Source organism: Pristiophorus japonicus, chromosome 9 (genome assembly GCF_044704955.1).
Source record: "Pristiophorus japonicus isolate sPriJap1 chromosome 9, sPriJap1.hap1, whole genome shotgun sequence".
Classification (NCBI taxonomy): Eukaryota; Metazoa; Chordata; class Chondrichthyes; family Pristiophoridae; genus Pristiophorus; species Pristiophorus japonicus.
Window position 1 is genome coordinate 10,946,903 of NC_091985.1, and position 27,856 is coordinate 10,974,758.

At 45.0% G+C, this 27,856-nt stretch overlaps 1 protein-coding gene across 1 annotated transcript in view; it reads left to right on the plus strand.

The window, feature by feature from the left end:
- The window catches only part of LOC139272935 (collagen alpha-1(XII) chain-like), a 317,348-nt gene that overhangs the window by 153,837 nt on the left and 135,655 nt on the right, over nt 1–27,856 (plus strand). Inside the window, exons 27-39 of the mRNA XM_070889065.1 lie at nt 382–521; nt 2,520–2,652; nt 3,534–3,560; nt 5,051–5,193; nt 11,371–11,500; nt 15,535–15,677; nt 17,498–17,627; nt 18,455–18,597; nt 18,793–18,922; nt 20,079–20,221; nt 20,369–20,498; nt 24,422–24,541; nt 26,497–26,643. Of these exons, the coding sequence (XP_070745166.1) occupies nt 382–521; nt 2,520–2,652; nt 3,534–3,560; nt 5,051–5,193; nt 11,371–11,500; nt 15,535–15,677; nt 17,498–17,627; nt 18,455–18,597; nt 18,793–18,922; nt 20,079–20,221; nt 20,369–20,498; nt 24,422–24,541; nt 26,497–26,643 (1,659 nt within the window). The remainder of the gene's footprint in view (nt 1–381; nt 522–2,519; nt 2,653–3,533; nt 3,561–5,050; nt 5,194–11,370; nt 11,501–15,534; nt 15,678–17,497; nt 17,628–18,454; nt 18,598–18,792; nt 18,923–20,078; nt 20,222–20,368; nt 20,499–24,421; nt 24,542–26,496; nt 26,644–27,856) is intronic.

Sequence of the window (27,856 nt, forward strand, 5' to 3'; positions counted from 1 at the left end):
TCCTTTAAGGGAAGCAAATCTGCCGTCCTTACCCGTTCCAGCCTATATGTGACTCCAGACCCACAGCAATGTGGTTGACTCTTAACTGCCCTCTATCTCTTTGACCAAGCTTTTGACCACCTGTCCTAATATCTCCTTTTTTGGCTCAGTGTCAGATTTATTTTTGTTTGATTATGCTCACGTGAAACACCCGTTAAAGGCACTATATAAAGGCAAGTTGTTGTTGTTTAGTGGATTGGGTATCAGTCCCATTGTCGCATGTCTTTCCTCGTAATAATAGTCTCCCTTTCCTGGTCATTTCTACTGTGCCGTGTTCCTTTGTGTCAATTGTGTTTTAGTTTACGTACAAGGTCACCCTGCTTCTGTTTTTTCTCTGCACAGTGGTTGTCCCAGCACCGACAAACTTACGCTTCTCGGACGTACGGGAGACGCGTTTCCGGGTCCTCTGGAATCACGGAGCGCCGGATGTGGCCCTCTACAGACTGACATGGGTTCCATCTGGTGGAGTGGACACAGAAGAGGTGACAAAGCCAAGGCTTTTTACTTCCACTGTATCATTTTAGTGTGCCTTGTGATGGGCGAATTTGAAGTTGTCGAACAAATCTGTAAATGTGTGAAGATTTATCACTGATATCCTACGCGCATTTCTCATCCCCGTATTTGGTTTCATCATCTGCTGAGGTACAGTTCAGTGGGCTATCACCCCACTTGAATGCCCGTGTGTGAATTGTGACTGGGAGTGCCAACAGACTATTGGACTGTGATGTGCATCGCAACCGAGTCGGCTTCTGTCTTCAACCCAAAGCCCATACTCATGAAGTTCCTGGAGGATTTTGGATAGGATGATTTATAGCACCCCTATCCTGAATGAGTTTAGCGGCACTGGGAAGGTTTGATCACTGGTATGCACTGAGCTAGCTGCTCATTGGATGAACTCACTGAGGGGGGAGCCAACAGCTCTCACTGTTAAAGCATATTTTTCGAGGTGGTATACGAGGGATTTTGCACGAGCAGTGGACAATCTGGTGAAACATGGGGAGCAATTTTAATCCGACCCGCCTCTGGCTGAGTGGGCAGTTAAAATGCCAAGGATGACTTTCCCGCCTGATTTGCGCCGATCCTGATTTTAACCTGCTCTCTTAGCAGGCAGCCTGTCTGGGGCTGTGGGGTTCTTGAAATAAGCAGGTCAGTGCCCAGGCTGTAATTTTGACTGCGGCTTGAGTGTGGACCTGTTGCGGCTTTCCTGCCAGGTGCAGGAAGAAGATCAGAAGAGGCTCTAAAGATAAGCTATTAACCTTCTTTAGTAAGGAACAAGGGAGGTTTGGACTCCCTTCCCTCCCCCACACCTCTTCTTCTTACGCAGTCCCTCGGAGTCGAGGATGACTTGCTTCCACACTCAGGTGACTGATGAGACCAATGTGGGATCTACAGTCTCTGTCATTGGTGAGGCAGGTGGTGGTTGGTGGATGGGTGGGGTGCTTAGGTTGTCGTGCGCTCCTTCCGCTGTTTGCGCTTGGCTTCCATGTGCTTCCGATGAAGAAACTCAAAGTGTTCGGCGTCTTCTCGAATGCTTCTCCTCCACTTTGAGCGGTCTTGGGCCAGGGACTCCCAGATGTCGTGGGGATGTCGCACTTTTCAATGAGGCTACCTCTATAACCAGTGGCTGACCAATATGTCGGCAGCTACATCCTGTCTAATCCAGTGGGAATTGGAACAGCAGTGCGGTAACCAGTCTCGCCCGTTAAAATGGCCATGGCGGAAACAAGCTGACTCCTGCAGTTTCTGGCCAAGAGTTAAAATGGAAGCTCGCCGTTAGCTTCCAGGTGCTCTGCCGTGGGGGAAGGAACAGAGAGAAGCTCACGAATGCCGCTCCACAGAGAGGGAGGGAAATCCCGAGGCAAATCTACCCCGGTATACTCAGTATTTACCCTGCCAGCAGGCAGCTCAGTGCTGGTGTAAGAAGAGGCCAGGGTAAGTCACCCACTCGGCCTCAAACATGGGGCATTGCTGGGAAATGAAGGGACGCGGGGCGGAGATGAAATGGCGGGCAGCATCACAATTACAATGGGCGGGAAGAGTCCTTTCATCACTGCGTGTAGCAAAAACGTAAGCACATTCTGAATGCGTTCACGGAGTCGCAACACACAGTGATCAGATAAATGTTTTCCATTTGCAATATGAGCACCAAGTAATAAGATGCTGTGCTCGATTGACTCAACTAAAGAAGAACGTCAGTTTTGCGAACAGAACAGCCTGAGCCGATTTGTTCCTTTAAATTTTCTGCGGATATATTCAATATGGCCACCAAAGCATGGCACTGGGGAGGGTTGCTGTGGCCAGGGAATGTTGAATGCAAGTTATTTGTGAGATAGGGTTTTAGTATTTCATAGTTGCATGATCATCTGAGTGGTATCAAATTCACACCTACCAATTTGATTAAAAGAATGGGATTTCAGAAAGAAAATTGATTTCAGACACTAACCCCATGTTGACCCCAGCTTTATGCATATTCTACACAGAAGATCATAAGTGGTGAGGACACCAGCCAGATGTTAGAGAACCTGAATCCCGACACCCAATACGATGTCTCCCTTACTGCCATCTACCCAGATGAGATGGAAAGTGAAGACCTCATCGGTTCCCAGCGCACATGTAAGTCTTCAGCATGGAAACTTCTCTGTTTGCCCCTTCAGCCAGGAGGACAGGTGTCCCAGTCTCCCCTTAATATAGGCCTCCTCCAACTTTGTCTCTTCTCCGACCACAAGGAACTGACGATCTCTCCCCCGACCCCAGATAGCTCCTCCTTATAGAAAAATGATTGGCCTCACACCATTGCCTCACTATCGCCGCATGACTGGGCTATACAACGCCAAACATCAATCAAGTTATATTTATCTAACACACCCCAGTTAAACTGTCCCAAGGCACTTTACCGGATGACATCAGCAGATCGCTAATCATCAAACTAAACGTTATTGATGTTTGCTTTTATGGAACTTAAAGAATACTCTGGGACCATACTTTTTACCAGAGTAGATAAGGTGATGGGAAAAGACCATCAGACCCGATAAGCTTTCCCCTTTTTGATGGACTTTAATCTCACTGAAACACCTTTTCCCTCAATATTCATCCTCCAGTAACACACCTCACTGCCTCTACCGTTGAGTTTAATGAACCTTTGTGGTACCTTACTTCACTCCCGTTCCCCTCCCCACTGCCCCTGTTACCCTATGTGTGAAGCAGCTCCACCTGATCTCCCTTATTCCAGCTTCCGAATCTTCAGCTTGTATCTCTTGGTATCACTTTGCCTTGACTTTTTCAGGGGGATGAATTTTCTCAGGATTTCTATGCTGTGTAATGAGAGAAATATACCCAACTTCTGTTGAAGTTACACAGCACATCGGGGGGAAGCCCTGAAGAAATTCACCCCCTTTGGCTTCAAGCCTGGGAAATAATCGGGTTATGGACAAGCAAATTTTGTTCCACCTGAAAAAAAGGCCTGATATTAATGTATCTCATCTTTTATTTTTCAGTGCTCAAGATATTTCCGACTGCTACAGGTAAGCTTCTGGGTTCTGGCATTCCCTGTGGGAAATCCCTGCTCATGGGGAACGTGGGTCAGAGAGTCAGGGCTCCAAGTGTTTACCCCTGTTGCTGTCAGGACCTGCCAAGTGGGAGTATTCCCGCTCTTGAGTCAGAAGATGCAGGATTCGGACCCTGCTCCAGATAGTCCCGGTGAATGGCTCGGAATTTCTGGGGTTGCCATCCACTGGAATACTCAAATCTAGTGGGTGAACGCCCTCCCCCCGCACCCTCGTATGGGTTGCGGGAGCCCCTAAAACCCTCCCGTCGTACAGGACTAACCCCCCACAGTCTGGGGGAAAGATGGTTACAGCCATAGAAGGAGCGTTCACATTGTGACCTATCAGACTGTTAATCAGTCCGTGAATAATTCCAACATTTCACGCTGTTCTCCAGGGATAGAGTGCAGAAATAATGACAACGCCATCCTCTCAGATTCTTCATCAGCCTGCAAATCCTTCCACTACTTCACTCTGCTCCTCAAGAAAAAAGAGTGCAGATATGTAAACAACAAAAAAATCCTCTCTCTGATCCACACCTTTGCTGAGCTCAGGTTCCCTACTGGGGACCATTATATCCTGACCAAAAAGGTTGACCAAAAATATACCGTGAATCATCTCTCAAAAGGGGCACTGCCTTTGTGCAAAAAATGTCTGCAAAATTTTTTTCTCATTTATAAACACACGTTGCACAATGAAACTGCCATTGGGATTAAATAGAATCGCAGAATCTTACAGAGCAGTAGGAGACCATTTGGCCCGTCGTGCCTGCGCCGGCTCTTTGAAAGAGATATTCAATTAGTCCCACTCCCATGCTCTTTCCCCATAGCCCTGTAAATTATTTTATTTATTTATTCCTGGGATGTGGACATCGCTGGCAAGGCCAGCATTTATTGCCCATTCGTAATTGCCCTTGAGAAGGTGGTGGTGAGCTGCCTTCTTGAACCGCTGCAGTCCGTGTGGTGAAGGTACTATCACAGTGTTGTTAGGGAGGGAGTTCCAGGATTTTGGCCCAGTGATGATGAAGGAACGACCGATATATCTCCAAGTCCGGAAGGCGTGTAACTTGGAGGGGAAATTTCTGGTGATGGTGTACCAATGCACCTTCAAGCAGTTTACCCAATGCACCAAATAGATCTAACCTCTCAGGTGGACGTAAAACATCCCATGGCACTATTTCGAAGAACAGGAGAGTTATCCCCGGTGTCCTGGCCAATATTTATCCCTCAAACAACATTTACTAAAAAATAGATTAACTTGTCATTATCACATTGCTGTTTGTGGGAACTTGGTGGGTGCAAATTGGCTGCCGCGTTTCCTACATTACAACAGTGACTACACTTCAAAAAGTGCTTCATTGGCTTTGGGCCATCCTGAAGCCATGAAAGGCACTATATAAATGTAGGTTCTTTCCCTGTCTGTGGGGAAGGAAATGGCTATTATGTTAATGGTGTTTATTTGCTCTTCAGCTACCCCGACTCCCCCTCGTAACCTCCAAGTGTACAACGCCACATCGCACAGCCTCACGGTGAAGTGGGATGCTGCCATTGGTCGAGTCCGGGGATACAGGATCATCTACGCACCTATGACTGGAGACCCCGTTGAAGAAACGGTAACCCTAATTGTTCACACGACTCTAGTATGTCTCGCATTGCCTTGCACATGTAATCTGCGAAAGACAGTGAAGCAAGTGCCTAGCGGCACAGTGGTTTGTTTTTTCTGGATCGGCTCCAGACAAACCGGAGCCGATAGGAAAAGCTATCTTTGGGATGAAGGAGAGCTTCCGTGTCTTGACAAAATGGCAGAGCAGGCTCGACGGGCCGAATGGCCTACAGTCCGGCATGGATGGACAGCCATAGTTATTAAGACAAAATTGAGGCAAAGGTTTTCTGACAATCCAAAAAAACATTTTACCAAGTTTTTTCCCATTCATACAGTGGAACTTTTACTATGCAAATCGCTCCCAGCCTTCCCTTGGTAATAGATTTTGCAGCACATGTAAATGCCGATGCCTGTTAGGGGGCTGAATGGCACAATGGGTTCAAATCCAGCTAGACTCCTCCATCTGTAAATAGTCTGATCTGAAAAGGGTTTTTGGCAACCACTCACAAAAGCTTGGAGTTTGACACCTCCAGATTCAATTACACACACAGTGCATGCGTGATTAGAGATTAGCACGTTACTTTTGCAGAAATGTTTTTACTTTCAAAACTATTTGCAGCTGCCTTAACATACCTTTTAAAAAAATTGTTCGCAACTCTTAAGCGATCTTAAGCGATCCTCAACACAGGTCTCATTGTGAAGTAGCGGATTATTTTTTGACTGTGTGCATCTTTTGGTATAATTTTTTTTTAATTCTCAGGACAGAAATTATTGGCACTTAGCACATCTGCATCAAGTTTCTCTATTTTAACAGATGTTACTGTCTCAGTTATAAAAACACAGAGAGGGGGACAGGGGTTGCTACAAGCACATTACAATAACACCACTGATCATCATTTCCACCGACCTATTGTTCTTTTAACCAACTCTCTAATTTCCCCAGTTTTCTGGGGAAAAGGCATCAGGATCCATAATTCATGTAAAACAACAAACTCCACCCCCGCTCCCCCCCCCGCACCCCCCCCACCCCGCCCCAAACAAAATCACTGGAGCATAGTTTCCAACCACGTTGACTCAGGTTATAACACACCACTCTTGCACCTTGTTCACCTTCTACCATTCTGGTAGTCGCATCATACAATGATAATGGAGTTGTTGAATAATCAGAGCAATCAGTCCCCATCAATGATTCATTGATTGATGCATATAAGGGGAGGCGAGACAAGTATATGAGGGAGAAGGGGATAGAGCATTACGCTGTTAGAGTTAGATGAGGAAAGACTGGAGGAGGCCCGAGTGGAGCATAAACGCTGACATGGACTGATTGGGCCGTATGGCCTGTTTCTGTGCCGAATATCCTATGTAAACCAATGTAATGAGTCTACAACAGGCCCAGACATGAGGTAAGGAAAACTCCAAGTGGGGGAGAGCTTTGGGAACCACATGTCCACAGTCACCTGCTCCTCTCGAGCTCGCTGAACTCACCACACCTCACGTCTCCAATTACTCACATACAGGTTTTTTATGAAAGAAATCAAATTTGCATTTGAATAAATGAATACTATCTGCTTCCACTGCCTCTCCAGGGAGCCTGTTCCACAGAAATAATGGAGGCAATTTTAACCCATCTCGCTGGGCAGAAAACCAATGGGCTTGGGTGGAATGCCAGTTTTACACTCTGTTGAATATTACTCCAGTGACTTCAGTAGTGTGTAAAATTAAGCGGGGAGCATGTCCAGTGTTGCACCCGATCCCATCACTTTCACGATAGGTAGGTCAGATTAAAATGACCCACAATGTTTCCTCAGATTAGTTCTGCATTTCATCCCTTTCAAGCGCACGTAGTATGCTCTGGTTCTACTGTTCTGGACAAGGTGAAACTATATTACAGGTAGATAGACAGAAAATGCTGGAAATCTCCGGGTCAGGCAGCATCTGTGGAGAGAAAAACAGAGTTAACGTTTCAGGTCGATGACCCTTCGTCAGAACTGGAGAAAAGAACAAATTCTTAAGGAACACTGAAAGGGGGAGGGGAAGAAAGAACACAAGGTCTGTGATAGGGTGGAAGACAGGAGAGATTAGAAAGACAAAAGGGATGATGGGCTGACTTGAAATGGGAATGACAGAAGTTAGAAAAAGGTTAGTCTAGATAGGGTGTGAATGACGGAATAATTACCAGCTGCCATTGGGGACAAAGAGAAAAAAATTATATAAGATCGGGGGGTGGTTGAGGGATTATTTCAGATTCCAGTATCTGCAGTATTTTGCTTTTGTGCGATATTATCTAGACCTGGACTGTGACGAGGGCCTTAACCCGTTTCTGACTCGATGTCGAGTGTTCAGTCAACGGAGCCAAGCTGACAGTCCTGAGTCGTCATCCGTCCCTTCGATGGCAGGCTGTAAATACATGATGGAGATCGGAGAGGCAATCTCATCTCTCATTCTAGGAGGCATGACTCGTGACCGTTTACTAAATGGTTTTAGTGGCGCTTACTAGGTCAAAAAGTCGCGAGGCTTAACCTTTAGAAACTGCCAGTGACGTTTTACAACCTGGAAAATCACCCAGTGTCATGGAATAAGTCTGGAACAATATACCCTGGGGTATGGGCGCAGCTGGTTTATGATATTAGTGTAGGTACCATAGTGATTAAGGTCCTGAACTAGTAATCCAGGCCTGGACTAATGATCTGGAGGTGTGAGTTCAAATCCTATGGCAGCTGGGAAATTTAAATTCAGTTAATTAAATAAAAATCTGGAATAAAGAGCTAGTAAACTACTAGATTGTTGTAAAAACCCATCTGGTTTACTAATGTAAGGAAATCTGTCATCGTTCCCGGTCTGGGTCTATGTGTGATTCCAGACTCAAAACAATGTGGTTGACTCTTAACTGCCCTCTGAAATGGCCTAGCGAGCCACTCAATGTTACTAAACTACTACAAAGAAGAATCATCACATGGACTGCAGCAGTTCACCACCACCTCTCAGGGCAATTAGTGATCGGCAATAAATGCTGGCCTTACCAGCGATGCCTTCATCCCATGAACGAATAAAAGAAAAAGCAGTAAGCCATTGCCTGACATTCATTTTGTGCACTGTATTAACTAACTCATTTGACAGCTTCAAATAAACAGACTAGTACCATCATTGAACAATGTTGGGGCACTAACATCTCAAACAGCCATTTCTAGGTTACAGTTTAAATAAGGTCACACTATGAGAATAGAAAACACCAGTTACTTTTGTGCTGCCTGCCAATAAAATGTTTTCCATTAAATCATATTGTCGTCCTTATGTTGTGGCTAACCCTTTTGACAGGTTACTTTAACCAAAGCATGATCTGTCAAGATGAATCGCGAAGTCTCCGCTGATCTTCATTGATCCATTGTCCTGGGTTTTGCTGAGTTGCACAATGTCCTTGATGAGAAGCAGACTTCTGATTTGTTGAAGACAGAGCCATCCAAGAGTTTTGTTTATAAGGTTCTAGTAATCCCCAAGTGTCACAATAAATGATTGATGTTTTTCTTGGCGGCTGTTGGAACTCTAATTGTTTCAAAATCATCTGTAACACAAGTTCATAGAACTCACGTACATCAGCAGTAATTGGTGCTCATCTGGGTGGAGAACATCCAGAGAGGATCTGGGAAAGACCCATCTAGAACCCATCCTTTTCAATAATATTGAGGAATCAGCCATAATTAAGAGCACATAAAGATTTAACATTGGCTTTTAATGTTATGGAATTGCACATTTTTTGCATTTAGATTGCAGTTAGCTGCCATTTGTCGTGAACTATTTCTTACTTAAGAAAAGGGAATGGCTGCTTTCTCTGAATTACCAGGTACAGCTCCCAGTTCCTACGAGCAGCTAGGAACAGGCTGTTCGTAAGAAAAATAAATCCTTCCAGTTGTTTTGCCACATTGGCAGCAGTACCTAGTTTGGGGCATTCCGCAAACAGTGTAGGACAGACAGAACTTGTGTACCGGAGGACCTGCTTCAACCACATTGGTGCGATGTGGCTGGGCCACACTCATTTAAGCATATTTCAATCAAGCAGAGTCAGCATGGTTTTATGAAAGGGAAATCATGTTTGACAAATGTTCTTTGAGGATGTGATGAGCAGGGTGGATAAGGGGGAACCAGTGGAAGTGGTGTATTTGGATTTCCAGAAGGCACTCGAGAAGGTCGCACATAAAAGTTTTCTGCACAAGATAAAAGTTCAAGGGGTTGGGGGTAATATATGGATGGAGGATTGGCTAACAAACAGAAAACAGAGAGTCGGGATAAATGGGTCATTTTTCCAGTTGACAACAGTAACTAGTGGGATGCCACAGGGATCAGTGCTGGGGCCTCAACTATTTACAATCTATATTAATGACTTGGATAAAGGGACTGAGTATAATGTAGCCAAGTTTGCTGATGATACAAAGATGGGTGGGAGAGCAAATTGTGAGGAGGACACAAGAAATCTGCAAAGGGATACAGGGGCAAAAGTGAGTGGGCAAAAGTTTGGCAAATGGAGTATAATGTGAGAAAATATGAGGTTATCCACTTTGGCAGAAATAATAGAAAAGCAAATTATAAATTAAATGAAGAAAAATTGCAAAGTGCTGTAGTACAGAGGGATCTGGGCGTCCTTGTGCATGAAACACAAAAAGTTAGTATGCAGGTATAGCAAGTAATCAGGAAGGCAAATGGAATGTTGGCCTTTATTGCAAGGGGGATAGAGTATAAAAGCAGAGAAGTCCTGCTACAAGGGAACAGGGTATTTGTGAGGCCATACCTAGAGTACTGCATAGAGTTTTGATCTCCGTATTTAAAGAAGAATATACTTGCATTGTTCAGAGAAGGTTCACTAGGTTGATTCCGGAGATGAGAGGGTTGACTTCGGAAGATAGGTTGAGTAGGTTGGGCCTATACTCATTGGAGTTCAGAAGAATGAGAGGTGATCTTATCGAAATATATAAGATAATGAGGGGGTTCAACAAGGTGGATGCAGAGAGGATATTTCCACTCATAGGGGAAACTAAAACGAGGGGGCATAGTCTCAAAATAAGGGGCCGCCCATTTAAAATTGAGATAAGGAGAAATTTCTTCTCTCATAGGGTTGTAAATCTATGGAATTCTCTGCCCCAGAGAGCTGTGGCGGCTGGGTCATTGAATATATCTAAGGCGGAGATAGACAGATTTTTGAGCGATAAGGGAATAAAGGATTATGGGGAGCGGGTAGGGAAGTGGAGCTGAGTCCATGATCAGATCAGCCATGATCTTATTAAATGGCGGAGCAGGCTCGAGGGCCAAATTCTATTCCTATTTCTTATGTATTGTTCTTATTTATGTAGCACCTTCCACAACTTCAGCATGTCCCCAAGCTCTTCACAGCCAGTGAACTTACAAATGTCGGCACTATCCTGAATTAGCATTGAATCGGCAGTGCCACTAGAGACAGCATGCCACTAGTACAATATGGAAAACTCTTCTAAGGTTGTTAGGGCTGAGGCACATAGTTAGGTTGGCGTAGAGGGAGCTTTACTCTGTATCAAAATTGTAACATACCAATACCTGCCTCAGAGCAATGCTTAAATTTTAAGTTCTAAAGAAAGACTTGCATTTATATAGCACCTTTCATAACCGCAGGACGTCCCAAAATGTTTCACAGCCAATAAAGTACTTCTGAAATGTAGTCACTGTTGTAATGTAGGAAATGTGGCAGTCTATTTGTGCACAGCAAGCTCCCACAAACAAAGAGATAACTGACCAGATAATCTGTTGAAGTGATGTTGGTTGAGGGATAAATATTGGCCAGGGTACCGGGGAGACCTTCTTCGAAGTAGTGCCATGAAATCTTTTATGTCCACCTCAGATGTCAAATGGGCCTCAGTTTAACACCTCATCTGAAAAATGGCACCTCTGACAGTGCAGCGCTCCCTCACTACTACACTGGGAGTGTCAGACTAGATTATGTGCTCAGCTCTCTGGAGTGAGACTTGAACCGCAGATTTCTGACTCAGGGAGTGAGACCACTGAGCTACAGCCTACATCTGGAGTCTGATGTCCATGCTTGTAGTGGTGGAGATGGTGGAAGGCTGAACTAGTTCCTGGGGCCAGCACAGGTCAGTCTGTTCTGCTCACTGCACCCTTTGGTTTTATCCATTGAATATTTAACTTAAATAATTTGTTTCTCTTGAAGGTCTCCGTGGGAGCAAGACAGAACAGTGTGGTGTTACAGAAGCTGGATCCAGATACCCCGTACTCAATCAGAGTCGTATCTGTCTCCAGAACCGGAGATGGGGGACAGATAACCGGCAATGGCAGAACAAGTACGTCTGATATCCCTGCATTCGTTTGCTAAATGTGCAAGAGGGGAAAAGTTATATCACACGAGGCATTACTGCTTTCTCTGTGGTCTTTGGCAGGAGGCTGCCATTGGCCCAGCACCACCATTTCTTAACCTTGGCCACTCTTTAGCCCCAATATTACCCGAACCCGCCTTGTGAGAAAGGGTCAGGGTTCAATGGAGTGTTAAAATCGGGTGGGGTGTAAACCAGACGTCCAACCAGAACCTGCCCAGTTCCTGCTGGGCGAGTGAGGTTAAAATCAGAGCGTTTATCCAAATTTCTTGCCCTTAATGTATTGGCATGATACCCTTATTTCCAAAATAATATTCTCCCTTTCAAGCGCTTCAATTGATTCTGAATCAATGGCTGGCACAATGGTTCTGAATATTGTCCTTTCTCGCCTTTGACTTTGCTTAAGTTCAATCTAGACTGACGGAATGGAATTCTCCTCTTTCTCCGCAAGTGTCCTCAAGTGAAATGAGTTTTGGAATTGACTAAACACAGTTCCAAAAGGGTGCAAATCCACAGCACAAACTACTTACAATTTGGAACAAACTTCACGATCTCCTTCAAAGAGTCCATGAGAATATAATTGGTTTGTTAAATGTAAAAATAATTAGTTTTGGAGCAAGGAAACAAAACAGCAGAGTATGTTTTGAATAAATCAGTGGCAGAGCGCGCTGATTGGGAAAGGGATTTGGGGATTATTGTGGAGAAGTTATTGAAACCACCCGCTCAGTGCCTGGTTGCAATATTCCTGGCTTCTTTAGCAGAAGGATGGAGTGTAAATCAAAACAGGTGATATTGTTATTTAGTGCCTTTCACAACATCAGAACGTATCAAAGCAGTTTAGAGCCAGTTAAATACTTTTGAAGTGTAATCACTGTTGTAATGTAGGAAATGCGGCAGCCAATTTAAGAATGTAGAACATAAGAAATAGGAGCAGGAGTAGGCCATACTCAGGCCTGCTCCGTCATTCAATAAAATCATGGCTGATCTTCACCTCAACTCCACTTTCCCGTACTATCCCCATATCGTTTGATTCCCCTCGAGTCCAAAAATCTATCGATCTCAGTCTTGAATATACTCAACGATTCAGCATCCAAAGCCCTTTGGGGCAGAGAATTCCAAAGATTCGCAACCCTGAATGAAATTTCTCCTCATCTCAGTCTTAAATGGCCGACCCCTTATCCTTATTCTATGCCCCCCAGTTCTAGACTCTTGAGTCAGGGAAAACAACCTCTCAGCATTTACCCTGACAATCCCCCTCACAATCTTATATGTTTCAACGAGATCACCTCTCATTCTTCTAAACACCGGAGAGTATAGGCTCTGACTATTCAATCTCTTCTCATAGGACAACCCTCTCATCCCAGGAACCAATCTAGTGAACCTTTGTTGCACCATCTCAAAGGCAAATATATCCTTCCTCAGATAAGGAGATCAGAAATGTGTACAATATTCCAGGTGTGGTCTCACAAAAGACCTGTACAATTGTAGCAAAACTTCCTTACTCTTGTAGTCCAACCCCCTCGCAATAAAGGCTAACATGCTATTTGCCTTTTCTAATTGCTTGTGTTGAAAAGAGGCTGCAAAAAAATATAAATAGGTTAAGTGAGTGGGCAATAAGGTGGCAGATGGAGTATAATGTGGAGAAATATGAGGTTATCCACTTGGTAGGAAGAGTAGAAAAGCAGAATAATTTTTAAATGGTGAGAAACTATTAAAGTTACATCCACAATAAATTTGTAAAACAGAATTTCCCTTTCATAAAACCATGTTGACTCTACCTAATCATATTATGATTTTCCAAGTATCCTGTTACCACTTTCTTAATAATGGATTCCAGTCCTGATGACTGATGTCAGGCTAACTGGTCTGTGGTTTTCTTTTTTCTCTCTCCCTCTTTTCTTGAATAGTCTCCCTTCTTTCTTGAGCACACAATAAGCTACCACAAACAGCAATGAGATAAATGACCAGATAATCTCTTTCAGTGATGTTAGATAAGGGATAAATATTGGCCAGGACATCAGGGATAACTCCCCTGCTCCTCATCGAAATAGTGCCATCGAATCTTTTACATCCACCTGAGAGAGCAGGTTTAATGCCTCATCCGAAAGACAGTACCGGCGACAGTGTAGCACTCCCTCAGCACTGGAGTGTCAGCCTAGATTATGTGCTCAAGTCGCTGGAGTGGGGCTTGAACCCACAATGCCAGCATATCTAAGGGGTTAAGTAGGGATTAAGAATTGCTCAGGTTTGACGATGGACTTCCTGGTCACTGAGGGGATACCCGATCTCCTGAAGATTTACGCGTTTTTTTCAGTGCGTTGAGAGCCTAGATGTTTCTGATCCCTACTCTCAGCATATTCAAAGTCCGATATACCTGACATTAGCTCCCGATGGATCACAAATTCCCCAGGAATACATGAACCAGGAAAATCAACCCCTCAGAACTTCACAGCCAAGAGACGAGCTCTGCACGTGCATATTTCCCATTGTTGGGTGAATCCAGAACAAGCAAAAGTGGCAAAATGGGGTTGAGGTACAGATCAGTTATGATGTAATTGACTGGCAGAGCAGACTCGAGAGGATGAATGGCCTCCTCCTGTTCCTATGTTTCTATAAGTATGCTGCATAAATTGGGTGCTGGTATTGTGACTGACACTGTGCAGCTACTGGTCTCAGATCAGCCGTGCATTTGAACAGCAGCACACGTGAAGACCCGGTCGGGAGCCATGCGGTGAGGAAAGGTTAAGGAAGGTGGGCTACATTTCACTCAATTCGCCAACTTTAGCTACAGTTTTTGGCACGAGCTTAAGACATATGGACAATGACAGACCTATTGTGTTCCTAACTACAGATGAGGCTGCACACAGGGAGGCTAAAGTAACAGTGACCTCAGTCTTTAATAAGACACTCCAGAGTGTGGAACAGGCCTTCGGGGCTGCTTTACAGATACACAACAAGACCCACTGGCCCATCCAGCCTGTCCCACCCGATTGCGGTGTCTTGTGCATCACGATGTAGACTCCTCCAAACGACCCTAAATCATGTGGGCTCTTAAATGAGGTGACAAAAACAGATTTTAAAAAAACAGGCCAATTAGGGAAAATAAATCTGGAAAATTTATTTTATTAGAGGATCAAAACTAATCCGGGAGACCACTCTGTCCCCGATTAACGTGACCCATTGTACGAGGTGATCTCTTCCCCCAGCCAGGAACTGGTCAAGCTCTCGCTTGAAGGAATCCAGCGAAATGGCATCCATCACACAAGATGGCAGCTTGTTCCAGAGCTCCACTATTTTCCAGGAAAAGACATTCTTCCCCACATGGTTCTCAGGAACAGTTTGTCACCAAAATAAGCAAATGGAAGAAATGGATAGCAGTCGGAAGTCCCAGCGATCCCGGGTGCCAATTTACTAGAATTATACCAGGGATGAGGTACTTTAGTTGCATGGGAAGACTGGAGATTGTTCTCCTTAGAGCAGGGGAAAAAGAAAGACTTTGATTGATATAGCGCCTTTCACGACCACCGGACATCTCAAATCGTTTTACAGCCAATGAAGTCGTTTTGGAGTGTAGTCACTGTTATAATGTAGAAGGTGAATAGAGGTGTTGTAATTGATGAAGGGTTTTGATAGAATAGTTAGAAAAAAACGGTTTCCAATGACAGGAAGGTTGGTAACCAGAGGACACGGATTTAAGATAATTGGCAGAAGAAGCAGAGGGGAGAAGAAGAGACATTTTTTTTACACAACGAGTTGTTATGATCTGGAATGCGCTGTCTGAAAGGGCGGTGGAAGCAGATTCAATAGTAACTTTCAAAATAGAATTGGATAGATACTTGAACAGGAAACATATGCAGGGTTACGGGGAAAGAGCAGGGGAGTGGGACTAATTGGATAGCTCTTTCAAAGATCCAGCACTGGCACAATGGGCTGAATGGCCTCTTTCTGTGCCATAAATATCTATGATTCTATGATTTGAAACCATCCAACACATTTTCTTCCAGAGCCGCTCGCTTCAGTTCGAAATCTCAGAGTCTACAACCCCACGACGAGCTCGCTGAGTGTGAGTTGGGATCCCGCGGAAGGACTCGTACGGCGCTATAAGGTTCATTACGTTCCGACTTCTGGATCCGGAAATGAAGAAGTGGTGAGCTTCACAACTTTGTTTTCACTGCAGTTCAGTGCTGAATGTAGCCCATTGTTATCTGAAATGTAGTGTAGCAATAGTCAACAACTTGCATTTATATAGCATCTTTAACGAAGTAAAAATGTCACAAGGCTCTTCACAGGAGTGATTATCAAACAAAATTTGACACCGAGCCACATAAGGAGAAATTAGGGCAGATGACTAAAAGCTTGTTCAAAGAGGTAAGTTTTAAGGAGCGTCTTAAAGGAGGAGAGAGAGGTGGAGAGGTTTAGGGAGGGAATTCCAGAGCTTGGGGCTTCTGCAGCTGAAGGCACGGCCACCAATGGTGGGTTGAAGGAAATTCGGATGCACAAGGGAAATTTGTAGCGATGGTTTTCCAGAATGATACCCAGAATTCAAGGATTAAGTTACGAGGAGAGAGTACACAAATTAGGGTTGTATTCCTTAGAATTTAGAAGGCTAAGGGGTGATGTGATTGAAGTTTTCAAGATATTAAGGGGAACAGATAGGATAGACAGAGAGAAACTATTTCCGTTGGTTGGGGATTCCAGGACTGGGGACATAGTCTAAAAATTAGAGTCAGACCTTTCAGGAATAAAATTAGGAAACACTTCTACATACAAAGGGTGGTAGATATTTGGAACCCTCTTCGCAAATGGAAATTGATGCTCGATCAGTTGTTAATTTTAAATTGGTGATCGATAGCATTTTGTGAACCAAACTTATTAAGGGATATGGGCCAAAGATGGGTGTATGGAGTTAGATTGTGGAACAGGCTCGAGGGGCTGAATTGCATCCTCCTGTTCATATGATCCAATGGTAGTGGTTGAATACAAAATGCTGTTCAGGTTTCACTCTATTAATGGCACCAGTTCATCTCTTGATTGGGTCTTTGTGCCAATATTTCACAGACAGACATGAAGGGGTAAATTTCCTCAGGTATTTTCCTGCCCTGCAGGAGGAAGTTCGGCAAAATCCTGCCCTTGTTTATGCGGGTAAACGGAACCTCCGCCAAACTCAGGGAGGCGCAGTGGGAGATTCCCCAGGAAGCTCACCTGCAGTGTCCCCAGGTAGAGCTGTGTCCATTCGTGGGTGTTTGCCAGTATAGTGTTCATGGTTCCAGTCCACACGTTTAAAATACTGACTTCTCTTGGAACAGTTGGACCGAGTTTCCTGTGAGCTGGATTTATGACCAGAGGTGAAGAAGTACAGTTCTTGTGACTTCGCACTTTACTGCAACAGTTAGCAAAGATGCATTAAATTTATGCTGAACTTTACATAGATAGATAGATAGAAATAACTTGTATTTATATAGCGCCTTTCACGACCTCTGGACGTCTCAAAATTCTTTACAACCAATGAAGAAGGTAGCCACTGTTGTAATGTAGAAAACATGCAGCCAATTTGTGCACAGCAAGCTCCCCAAAAATGGATCGGGATGTGGATGTCACTGGCAAGGCTGGCATTTATTGTCCATCCCGAACAACCGAGTGGCTTGCGAAGCCACTTTAGAGGGGCAGTTAAGAATCAACCAAATTGGTGTGGGACTGGAGTCACATATAAGCCCAGACTGGGTAAGGGCGGCAGGCTTCCTTCCTGAAAGGACGTTAGTGAACCAGTTGTGATTTTTATGACAATCCGACAGCTTCATGGTCACTTTTATTTCCAGATATTTTTTCAAGCTGAGCTCAAATTGTCCATGGCGGGATTTGAGCTCACGTTGCACTGGATTATTAGTCCAGTAACATGACCACGACACAACTGCAACCCATCTAATATATCTTACAGATGATGATGAGTTGTGGCTTTTATATTGACAGGTCACAGTACCAGGAAATACACACAACACAGTCCTCAAGAGCCTGAATCCCGATACACCTTACGACGTTACAGTGGTTCCTGTCTTTAGGGAAGGCGAAGGTGCTCGGAAGTCCAGCACTGGGAGAACACGTAAGTGCTCATTAAGATGATGTCCTAAAAATAACTCGCCATCAGATCTAAAGCCCACTTAACCGCCCAATTACCAATTGCTTTTAAATTATTCATTCTCGGGATGTGTGCGTTACTAGCAAGGCCGTGGTTTAATACCCATCCCCTAGTTGCCCTTGGGAAGGTGGTGATGGGCATTCTACTTGAACTGTTGCAGTCCTTGTGATGAAAGGACTCCCATAGCGCTGTTAGGGAGGGAGTTCCACCTTTGCTCTCTGAAGGCAGTGCCGTGTTCTGGGATAAAGTCCCATGAGTATTGGTAGTCCATCAGTGCCTTGCTCAAGAGGTAATTCGCTATGTACCGGTGTAGATAGTTAAGGACAGCATACTTGACCATCATTGCAGGTAAGTCCAATCCTGCCCTTAAACAATGTTCACATGATGTTCCAGCAGACTAAATAAGTAACAACCAGGAGAAAGATCCACGCCGATCTTTTCTCCCTCTCTAGCCCTAGGGAGCACTGATTTCATGTATTTAATGTCACTTCATCTCCCGATGGGAAAAATTACCTGAAGCTTTGCATAGTGTGTCCTCTGTGCCCCACTCTGTGACCTCATGGACCCGGGATAACACAACATTGGTGATTGGAAGGACAGCGATAACATGGAGCTGGTTTGTCCCCTCCGTGTGTATTGTCTTGTCATACCCAAAGCATTAACCAACTCAGTAGGAGGCTGTGTGGGGTGGCGGCGGGGGTGTCTAGTCCTTACATCTGATGCTCTGTACATGCTAATTCCTGTATATATCGAGAATGTAAAGCAATCTTCTTTTGTGTGTTTGTGCTCAGTAATCCGTGGGGCACCTGGAAATGTTCAAGTCTTCAACCCATCGCCAAACAGCCTGAATGTTCGCTGGACCAGTGCGCCGGGCCCTGTACAGCAGTACAGGGTGGTATACGCACCCCTGATTGGGACCCGACCCTCGCAATATGTAAGCCCCCGTGCCCCAGGCAATTGTGTAATCATTTTTTTTTTCAATTATCAAGCTCGGGTAAATACGATGGATGCGGCCTTGCTCCCCTAGCTGTTAATTCTCTGTAATAAGAATGTCTGCTGCAGTTTCTGGGCACTGTCCTTGTTCATGGTTGTGAATATGCTGACGTGGAACCATTGTTTTGTTGGCCAGATCGTGGTGCCAGGAAACTCCAACAACTTGCTCCTGGAACGCCTGCAGCCTGACATGCCATACTCCGTCAACGTGGTGGCACTATACGCAGATGGGGAAGGTGGCCAGCTCGTCAGCGAGGGCAGGACATGTAGGTTATGTACCTGCTAAAACAGGACTATTTGTTTGTGTGCGTGCGTGCACCTCTGAACACAGGAAAGACTGAAGTGGCTAAGGCTCTTTTCTCTATTAAACGGGAGGTGGAGAGGTGACCTAATGGAAGTCTTTAAAATTATGAAAGGGTTTGATAGGGTAGACATAGAGACAATGTTTCCATTTGCAGTGGGGGAAAAATTCAGTTGGTTAGCGCCACCCGTTAGTGCCCCGCTGTCAGCTCCTGCTGCGAACTTCAGTGAAGACTCAGAGGCAGTGCTGACAGTTTGCACTGCGATTGCTCGCCCCGCCCACTCGGTGACGTCACAGAGTGTGCAATGATCCCGTAGTGCCGTGTCTGCAAAATTGAGTCTTTCACCTACCATAGCGCCTGGCGCTGAGACCGGCAGGGGAAAGCAGTCGGTCCAGCGATGATCCTGGGGCTATATTGTCTGGAGAGCGAGGTAAGTGCTGGAATTTCAGTCTTTCAACTTCTATTGATTTGTTGCAATGGTGGCGAAGTATGGGTCAGGTTTATTGAATCTTTCAGCAGGATTTTATTTTTCACCTTCAAAAATTGAGTAAGCCTCCTGCGCTATTGCTTCGTTAGCACCCTAAGAGGACTGTGGAATGATTCTCTTAACGCTCCACTCTCCTCTTGGGGCAATACAACTGAATATCCCACTATGAGGCAATAGACATCGCTCGGCGCTAAAGGTAGTGCCCCTATGGCGTCACCACCTCAAAGCAGGCGATACCGAATTTCTAGCCCGGTGTGTCCAAAACAAGGGGCCATAAATATAAGATAGTCATTAATAAATCCAATAGGGAATTCAGGGGAAACTTCTTTACCCAGAGAGTGGTTAGAATGTGAAATTGCTACCACAAGGAGTAGTTGAGGCGAAAAGTATAGATGCATTTAAGAGGAAGCTGGATAAACACATGAGGGAGAAAGGAATAGAAGGATATGGTGACAGGGTGAGATGAAGAGGGGTGGGAGGAGGCTTGTGTGGACATAAACACCAGCATAGACCTGTTGGGCCCAATGATCTGTTTCAGTGCTGTAAATTCGATGTAATTTTCCCTGTGCAAAAGTACATTTTCTTTGGCCCATATGATCACAATTGATCATTTTTCTCCCCCAACCTGTGCAGTAACTCGCAGCGGGCCGAGAAACATGAGGGTGTACGATGCTACGACCAACAGCCTGAGTGTGAGCTGGGAGCATGCCGAGGGTCCTGTGCAGCAGTACAGGGTTATATATGCTCCAACCGTGGGAGACCCGATCGAGGAGTTTGTAAGTACATTCTGAACCCTGCCTCAAGATTCTGCTGTTTGAATTGATGCCACCTGATCTCCCTCCCTTGCTCCGGACCCTCCCCATTCTTCGTACTTGCTTTGTCGCTCGTTTCCTTCAAAAATAACTTTTCTTTTTGTTTTACAGACGTTTGTTCCTGGCAGAAGGAACAATGTCGTTCTGCAGCCACTCACAGCTGACACTCCCTACAGAATTAATGTGGTGGCGATGTACGAGGATGGAGATGGAGGGCAGCTAACTGGAGATGGCAGGACAGGTGATCATCTTTTCTTCACTGCTGCATTCGTTTTTCTTTCTATCTGATCAAATAGTCTTTGTCGGTCATTAAAAAAAAGTGTTGGCCGTCATGTCCAATTTCCCTCTAATTTTTTCATCATGCATGGTCCCTTTAACTGGCTGCGCCTTCAGGTTTTTGCGCCTGTGTGCTTTCTTCCATGCACAAGTCGGTGAGTGGCCCACGCGGGACCTCCAGACCTTTGCGTGGCCGCGCAGCTTAGCGGGAACGTTGATCGTGGCCCGCTTGCCTGACCCCCAGAGTCTGTGTGGAACTGGGATTGTCATTATCATCATAGGCAGTTCCCTCGAAATCGAGGAAGACTTGCTTCCACTCTCAAAGTGAGTTCTTAAGTGACTGAACAATACGGGAATTACAATTTTTGTCACAGATGGGACACACTGGCAGTGTAACTCGCTGCTGCTGGCTCCCCATCACTCCAAGCAGGTGCTGGTTTTCGAGTAATGCAGCAGAGCTGCAACACACTGGCCAGTCTTCTCAAGAGGTACCTGCAGTATAAGGCACCAGATTCACAATTAAGGCCTTTTCACTGAATTAGATAAAATGCATTTATTGCGCCTTTCATAACCTCAGGACGTCCCAAACCACTTTACAGCCAATGAGATACTTTTGAAGTGTAGTCAGTGTTGTAATGCAGTGAAACGCAGCAGCCAATTTGCACATTGCAAGCTCCCGTAATCAGCAGTGAGATAATGACCAGATACTCTGTTTTTTAGTGATGTTAGTTGGTGGATAAATATTGGTCCAGAACACCAGGCAGAACTCCCCTTCTTTGAATAATGCCGTGATATCTTTTACGTCCACCTGAGAGAGCAGACTTGGTTTAACACCTCATCCAAAAGACGGCACCTCCGATAGTGTAGCACTCCCTCAATACTGCATTGGAGATCCAACCTAGATTGTCCTCAAGTCTCTGGAGTGGGGCTTGAACCCATGACCTTCTGACTCAGATGCAAGAGTGCTACCCACTGATCCACAGTAGATACTCAGGGTCAAATTGACCGGTACATGAATAAATGTTTTAAACTATATTTTAGGGTAAATCAGTGACTTTCGAATGTTTTAGCTGGGAGAAGCCCTGAAAATATTGACACTCCCATGAAACCCTTGAACGTAATGGCCATCAATCAGGGCCCCCTGCAAATGCTGACACACTCCCAGACATCTGCTACAAATATTGAATAACTCCCAGGAGGGATCTCATGAAAATACTGGCACTCTGCAAAGGAACCCCTGCAAATACTGACACATGACCAGGCATCTGCTGCAAATTTTGACTCGCTCCCAGGGGTTCCACAAAACCACCGAGAAGCTCTCATGAACTCCCTGTAACTACTAACACACTCCTTGGAACCTTATGAAAGGCAATGTTAACTACACATTGAGAAAACAAAGCATTTTTATTACATATTTAATATACAAAACCAGAAACAATGGGACAGTAGTTCAAATAGAGAGGAATATAGAACTTTGATAGATGGCTGGAAGTCTGAAAACATTGTGAATCCTCTGGGACCCCAGTTTGCAAACCAATGCAGTAAATAAGCAATTGGAGTATATCAGAGTATTTCTTTGCTTTCATGTCTCAATCATTAGAGAATACGATACCACTGGCATTGTCCCTGGGCTTTCCACTGTTCATTCCTTCTTCTGCAAGATGCATTATGTAGTTAATCAGAGAACCTTACGGTACAGAAGGAGGTCATTCGGCCCATTGTGCCTGTGCCGGCTCTTAGAATGAGCTATCCAATTAGTCCCACTCCCCTGCTCTTTCCCTATAGCCCTGCAAACTTTTCCTTTTCACGTATATGTCTGATTCCCTTTTGAATGTTACTACTGAATCTGCTTCCAATGCCCTTTCAGGCAGTGCTGTCCCTATCACAACAACTCGCTGTGTAAAAAAAATGTCTCCTCATCTCCCTTATAGAATCATAGAATTGTACAGCACAGAATGAGCCATTCGGCCCATCGTGCCTATGGCGGCTCTTTGAAACAGCTGTCCAATTTAGTTGCACACCCCAGCCTTTTCCCTCTAACCCTACAAATTAGTCCTGTTCAAGTATATGTCCAATTGTCTTTTGCAAGTTCCTCTGCAATCTGATTCCACCACAATTTCAGGTGGAATAAAAACAACAACTTGTATTTATATAGCGCCTTTAATGTAGTGAAATGTCCCAAGGCGCTTCACAGGAGTACTATGAGGCAAAAAATGTAACATCGAGCCACATAATGAGTAGTTAGGGCAGGTGTGAAAAAATATCTCCTTAATTGCCCTCTAGTTTGTTTGCCAATTATTTTAAATCTGTGTCCTCTGGTTACTGACCCACTTGCCAGAGGAAACAGTTTCTCCCACTTGCTCGATCAAAACCCCTCATAATTTTGGAAAAACTCCTCTGGTTCTTTTGCCAATTATCTTAAATCTGGGTCATCTGGTTACTGACTCTCCTGCCACTGGAAACAGTTTCTCCTTATTTACTCGATCAAAACCCTGCTACATAGATGGGACTATTTTATTACAGATGTGTGGGTATAGTAATGCAGTGGTTATTTTGCTGGACTATCTAGAGTTCAACTCCAACCGTGGCAGATTGAGAATTTGAATTCAGTTTTAAAAATCTGGAAATAAAAAGCTGATGCCAATAATTTGGTTCACTAATGTCCTTCTGAAAAGGAAACCTGCCGTCCTTACCCAGTCTGACCTACATGTGACTCCAGACCCACACCAATGTGGTTGACTCTTAACTGCCCTCTGAAATGGCCACTCAGTTGTATCAAAAACGCCACAAAAAACTATAATCTACACGGACTGCAGTGGTTCAATAAGGTGGCTCACCTCCAACTTCTCAAGGGCAATTAGGGATGGGCAGTAAATGCTGGCCTTGCCAGCGACACATCCTGTGAATGAATTAAAAAAACTATCATTTAAAAAAAATAATTCTCAGGATGTGGTGTTGCAGTCAAGGCCGGCATATTTATTTCCTATCCCTAGTTGAGCTTGAGAAGGTGCTGGCCAGCCTTCTTCTTGAACTGCTGCAGTCCATGTGGTGAAGATGCTCCATGATTGAAATTCTTTAGGAAGGGAAATCTGTTGTCCTTACCCAGTCTATGCCGACATGTGACTCCAGTCTCACACCAATGCGGTTGACTCGTAACTGCCCTCTGAAGTGACCTAGCAAGCTCAAGGCAACTAAGGACGGGCAATAAATGCCAGCCTCGCCAGCCATGCCCACATGCTGAGAATGAATAGAATATGTACCCATTGATTTGCCTGATAGTCCTCTGTTGAGTGTGTAAACATGTTTGTATCTTGCTATCCAAGTAACTTTGTAACCAGAGGGCACAGATTTAAGATACTTGGCAAAAGTACAAGAGAGCGGTGATGAGGAGAATTTTGTTCACGCAGCGAGTTGTTGTGATTTGGAATGCACTCCCTAAAGGGTGATTCAATAGCCAATTCAATGGCAACTTTCAAAAGGCAATTGGATAAATTCGTGAAGGGGAGAAAATTTGCAGGGGAGTTGGTCTAATTGGATAGTTCTTTCAAAGAGCCGGCAGAGGCACGATGGGCCAAATGGTCTCCTGCTGTGCTGTGTGATTCTGTGTGTTGTGTGTCTAACTTCTGAAGATTCATAGGAGGCCCACACCTTGTATTTTATTATGTATGTGTTTTTTTTGTTTAATGATGCATTGCCTTTTAGTTTTGTGTTTTTGGATCTTTGCCAACAGACCTGCTCGGATACCAGCCAATAAAAATCAAACATCAGTGCGGGGATTGAGTGAGCCGGAGATGGATCTCAGCCACTTACTTTTTTGTGCTGTGAAATGGGGGAATATTTATAGGGTTTCTGCTTGCTTTTTAACACGTCTTGTTTATCCCCCCTCAGTTGGTCTGCTGGAGCCCAGCAATCTGCGGGTATCTGACGAGTGGTACACTCGATTCCGCGTGACTTGGGACCCTGCTCCATCGCCGGTCCTTGGATACAAACTTGTTTACCAGCCTACAGGTAGGTAAATACTAAACTTTCCTGTGGTTCATGGCTCTTTCACACATATTTTTAATACGCCCCCCCAACCCCCCACCTGTGTTTGCACTGTGGCTAATAATGCTTTGCCTTACACTCTCCCATTCTGTGCCTCTTGAGTAAGGTCCAGCGGAAATACGCTGCTTTTCTGGAAGCGGTTTTGGTTTTTACAATTTGTCTGCTCTGGTTTTATTCGTCGGCTGTTGTTAATAATAAAGCAAAAAGTTGCTAATAATTATAGGAATTAATTAGAACTTGAACTCATCCGGCCTGAGTGTTCTGAGATCCCATCTGCCAAGTTAGCGCTCCTTAGCCAAGGCCTGCTGGGCCAGACAGGGTTAGGAGATCAGCCAAGTTAATCCAGTCGTGCTGTCTATCCGGAGGTCCCCTGCTGGGATACACGCACGCTAGGCTGGCGGAGGGTGGAGCACAGCTGTGGTGCCCTCCATGGCTGAACAGTTTGCACACTCTCACGAGGGATGGCCCTCGTGGAATTGGTTTGGAATGAGAGTCGTGTCTGCTCCGCTCAGGATTATTCAATGTTTTAAGTGCAGAGATCTGTCAAAACCTACAGTGCAACAGCTCTACAAAGCTGTGAGCATACACACAGGTGCATACATTACAACAACCACTAGAGAAAGTGCAACCCAGTAAGCTGGTGTCTGTCCATCTGTCCCTAGCCCTGCCCCTAGGCCTCCCAAGGAAGGATGAGCCAAACTCCAGAACATATCCCAGCTAGCATAGTTGCCTTTAAGGGGAAGCTAGATAAACCCATGAGGGAGAAAGGAACAGAAGGATGTGCTGATAGAGTGAGATGAAGTAGGATGGGAGGATGCTCGTGTGGAGCATAAACACCAGCATGAAACTGTTGGGCCGAATGGCCTGTTTCTGTGCAGTAAAATTTTGTGTAATTCAATGCCAAGGTGTAGGTTCAGAAAGAATTAGTGCAATTGACTAGGATATTCCAGGGTTAATTAAGGGGGAGTGAAGGAATGTAGGACAGTGAGTAGCCTGGAGTGGATTAGGTCCTAACATGAACAGAGTTCAGTTCAACCACAATCAGCTTTATTTTTTGAGAATCAATCTGTGCAAAAAAGTACTACTGCTATAAGTTGGGTCCTGACAGAATCTGGGGTAGAAATTGGACCTCGTTGCACTGGGTTTTACGGGCATAAAATGGGTGTGACGAAGGCCGATTTCCGGACCAATACATCCACGCCCAAAGGTCACTTGAAAAACATCTGACTTGAGATTGGGTCGTTGGTGGCTGCTTAAAACAAGCTTTAGGTCCTTTACATGTGTAAATGACGGGTTTTAGGCCTTCTAGCAGAAATTGGTTTGGATTGAGAGTCGTGTCTGCTCCGCTCAGGATTATTCAAGTATCAAAATGTTAGTGTTTTAAAAAAAAATGCAAAAAAGTTATTCCAAGGAGCCAGGAGGAACAGGAGTGCTGCTCTGACTCCCCAGTATCATGATCTGTTACCCCTCCCCAGCCCCCTTTGCCGTTCTACGCCACTTCCTCCCTGGAACTTAACTTCAGCCTGACATCCGTCTCTTTAAAATGGTCGAGCTGCCAGTACAAGTTGCGACAGGCGCTGGAAGCTCACTCAGATGTTAATGAGACCCAATTTAAGGCCCGAGACTCAATTTCAGGCCTGAGTCCTGAGGGGCCCAATCTCAGGCCAACCTCAAGATCTCCCAAAAATGTGCCTGAAGCAATTTTCACCCCTCTGAGATTAGAGCACAGTATTTCAGCAGATATTGTGCCGTTGTGCAGCGTTGGCAGATTATTTTTACATTTGTTCTACTGTGTTTGTGCTCCCCTTTCCCTCCTTACTGGTGGCAAAGCCAGTCCAGAGGTCCCAGTGAGAAGAGAATAAAAGCGAGAGCGAGGTACAAAATTAAATTTAACGCACACGACGGTTTGATTCTTTCAGGCAGCGATGAGAAAATGGAGGTGTTCGTGGGGGATGTGACATCATACACGCCGCAGAATCTGATGCCTGGCACACCGTACGATGTAAAGGTCTACGCCACCTATGAATCAGGAAGCAGCGGAGCTTTGACAGGCCAAGGCACTACCTGTGAGTTGATGCGGCAGAACTTTTGGCTGAGGCAAAGAAGGGCCGTTTTTTTTTTCGTTGACCTTATCAGGAGACCACCCTATAGTCGCGAAACGAGTTGCCCTCAATGGATTTAAGATGGCGGATTCCCAATACACGCAACTGGCAATGAAAGCTCCTCGTTGGCGGTAACAACCTGGGCTTCCTCGTTCTTGAGGCTCCCTTTGCAAAGACGAGAGGGAGTTGATTCATGGCACTTGCGTGGCTTTTTTATTAAACTCGTGGCTTTAATAGTCCCACGTGCGCAGTGCTGGAACCAATTTGTAATGCTGCCACACCAGCAATGAAATGATTATTTAGTACCAACCCACCAAGTGTCGAGTCCCTTTAACAACGCCTCTGCTCTGTATTTTCTGATTATAGCCCCAGAGAATAACAACTGCAATCATGTTAAAGGGGGAAGAGGAAAAACACTCTCAGCTTCAAATGCTTTGCCTGGGTGTTCACTTGATGCTTAGACATCAAGTCATAATGAGCTTTCCCCGGTGGTCCATTGAAATCAACCAGTGCTTAAGCTGAGCTATACAGACCCCCCAAGCACACAGCAACTCTGTGCTGAGCTGTCGGGTCACGCCCAGGGTAGGGGCCTCTACACTTGCTCTCACTGCCCATGGGTAAGGGAGGGGACGATGTCCCGGTGACCCTGCTCCCAATCACAATCCGACGCGACCCTATCGAATGTACAATGGGGGTGTGACAGAAGCAGGCTCGGCTTTGAGCACTAGCTCCAGTTCCATTCGCTGATAAAGAAGGGATGAGGAGGGAAGATGGGATTGTTCTCTTTAGAGCAGAGAAGGTTAAGGAGAGGTTTGATAAAGGTATTCAAAATGATGAGGGGTTTTGATAGAGTAGATAGGGAGAAACTGTTTCCACTGGCAGGAGCATCGGTAACCAGAGGACATAGCTTTAAGATCATTGGAAAAAGAACCAGAGGGGTGTATGAGGAAAATTGCTTTACGCTGCGAGTTGTTATGATCTTGAATGCACTGCCTGAAACTGCGGTAGAAGCAGATTCAACAGTACTTTCAAAAAGGGAATTCGATAAAAACTTGAAAAGGAAACATTTGCAGGGCTATGGGAAAAGAGCAGGGGAGTGGGACTAATTGGAAAGGTCTATCGAAGAGCCGGCACAGGCACAATGAGCCAAATGGCCTCCTGTGCTGTAAGATTCTGT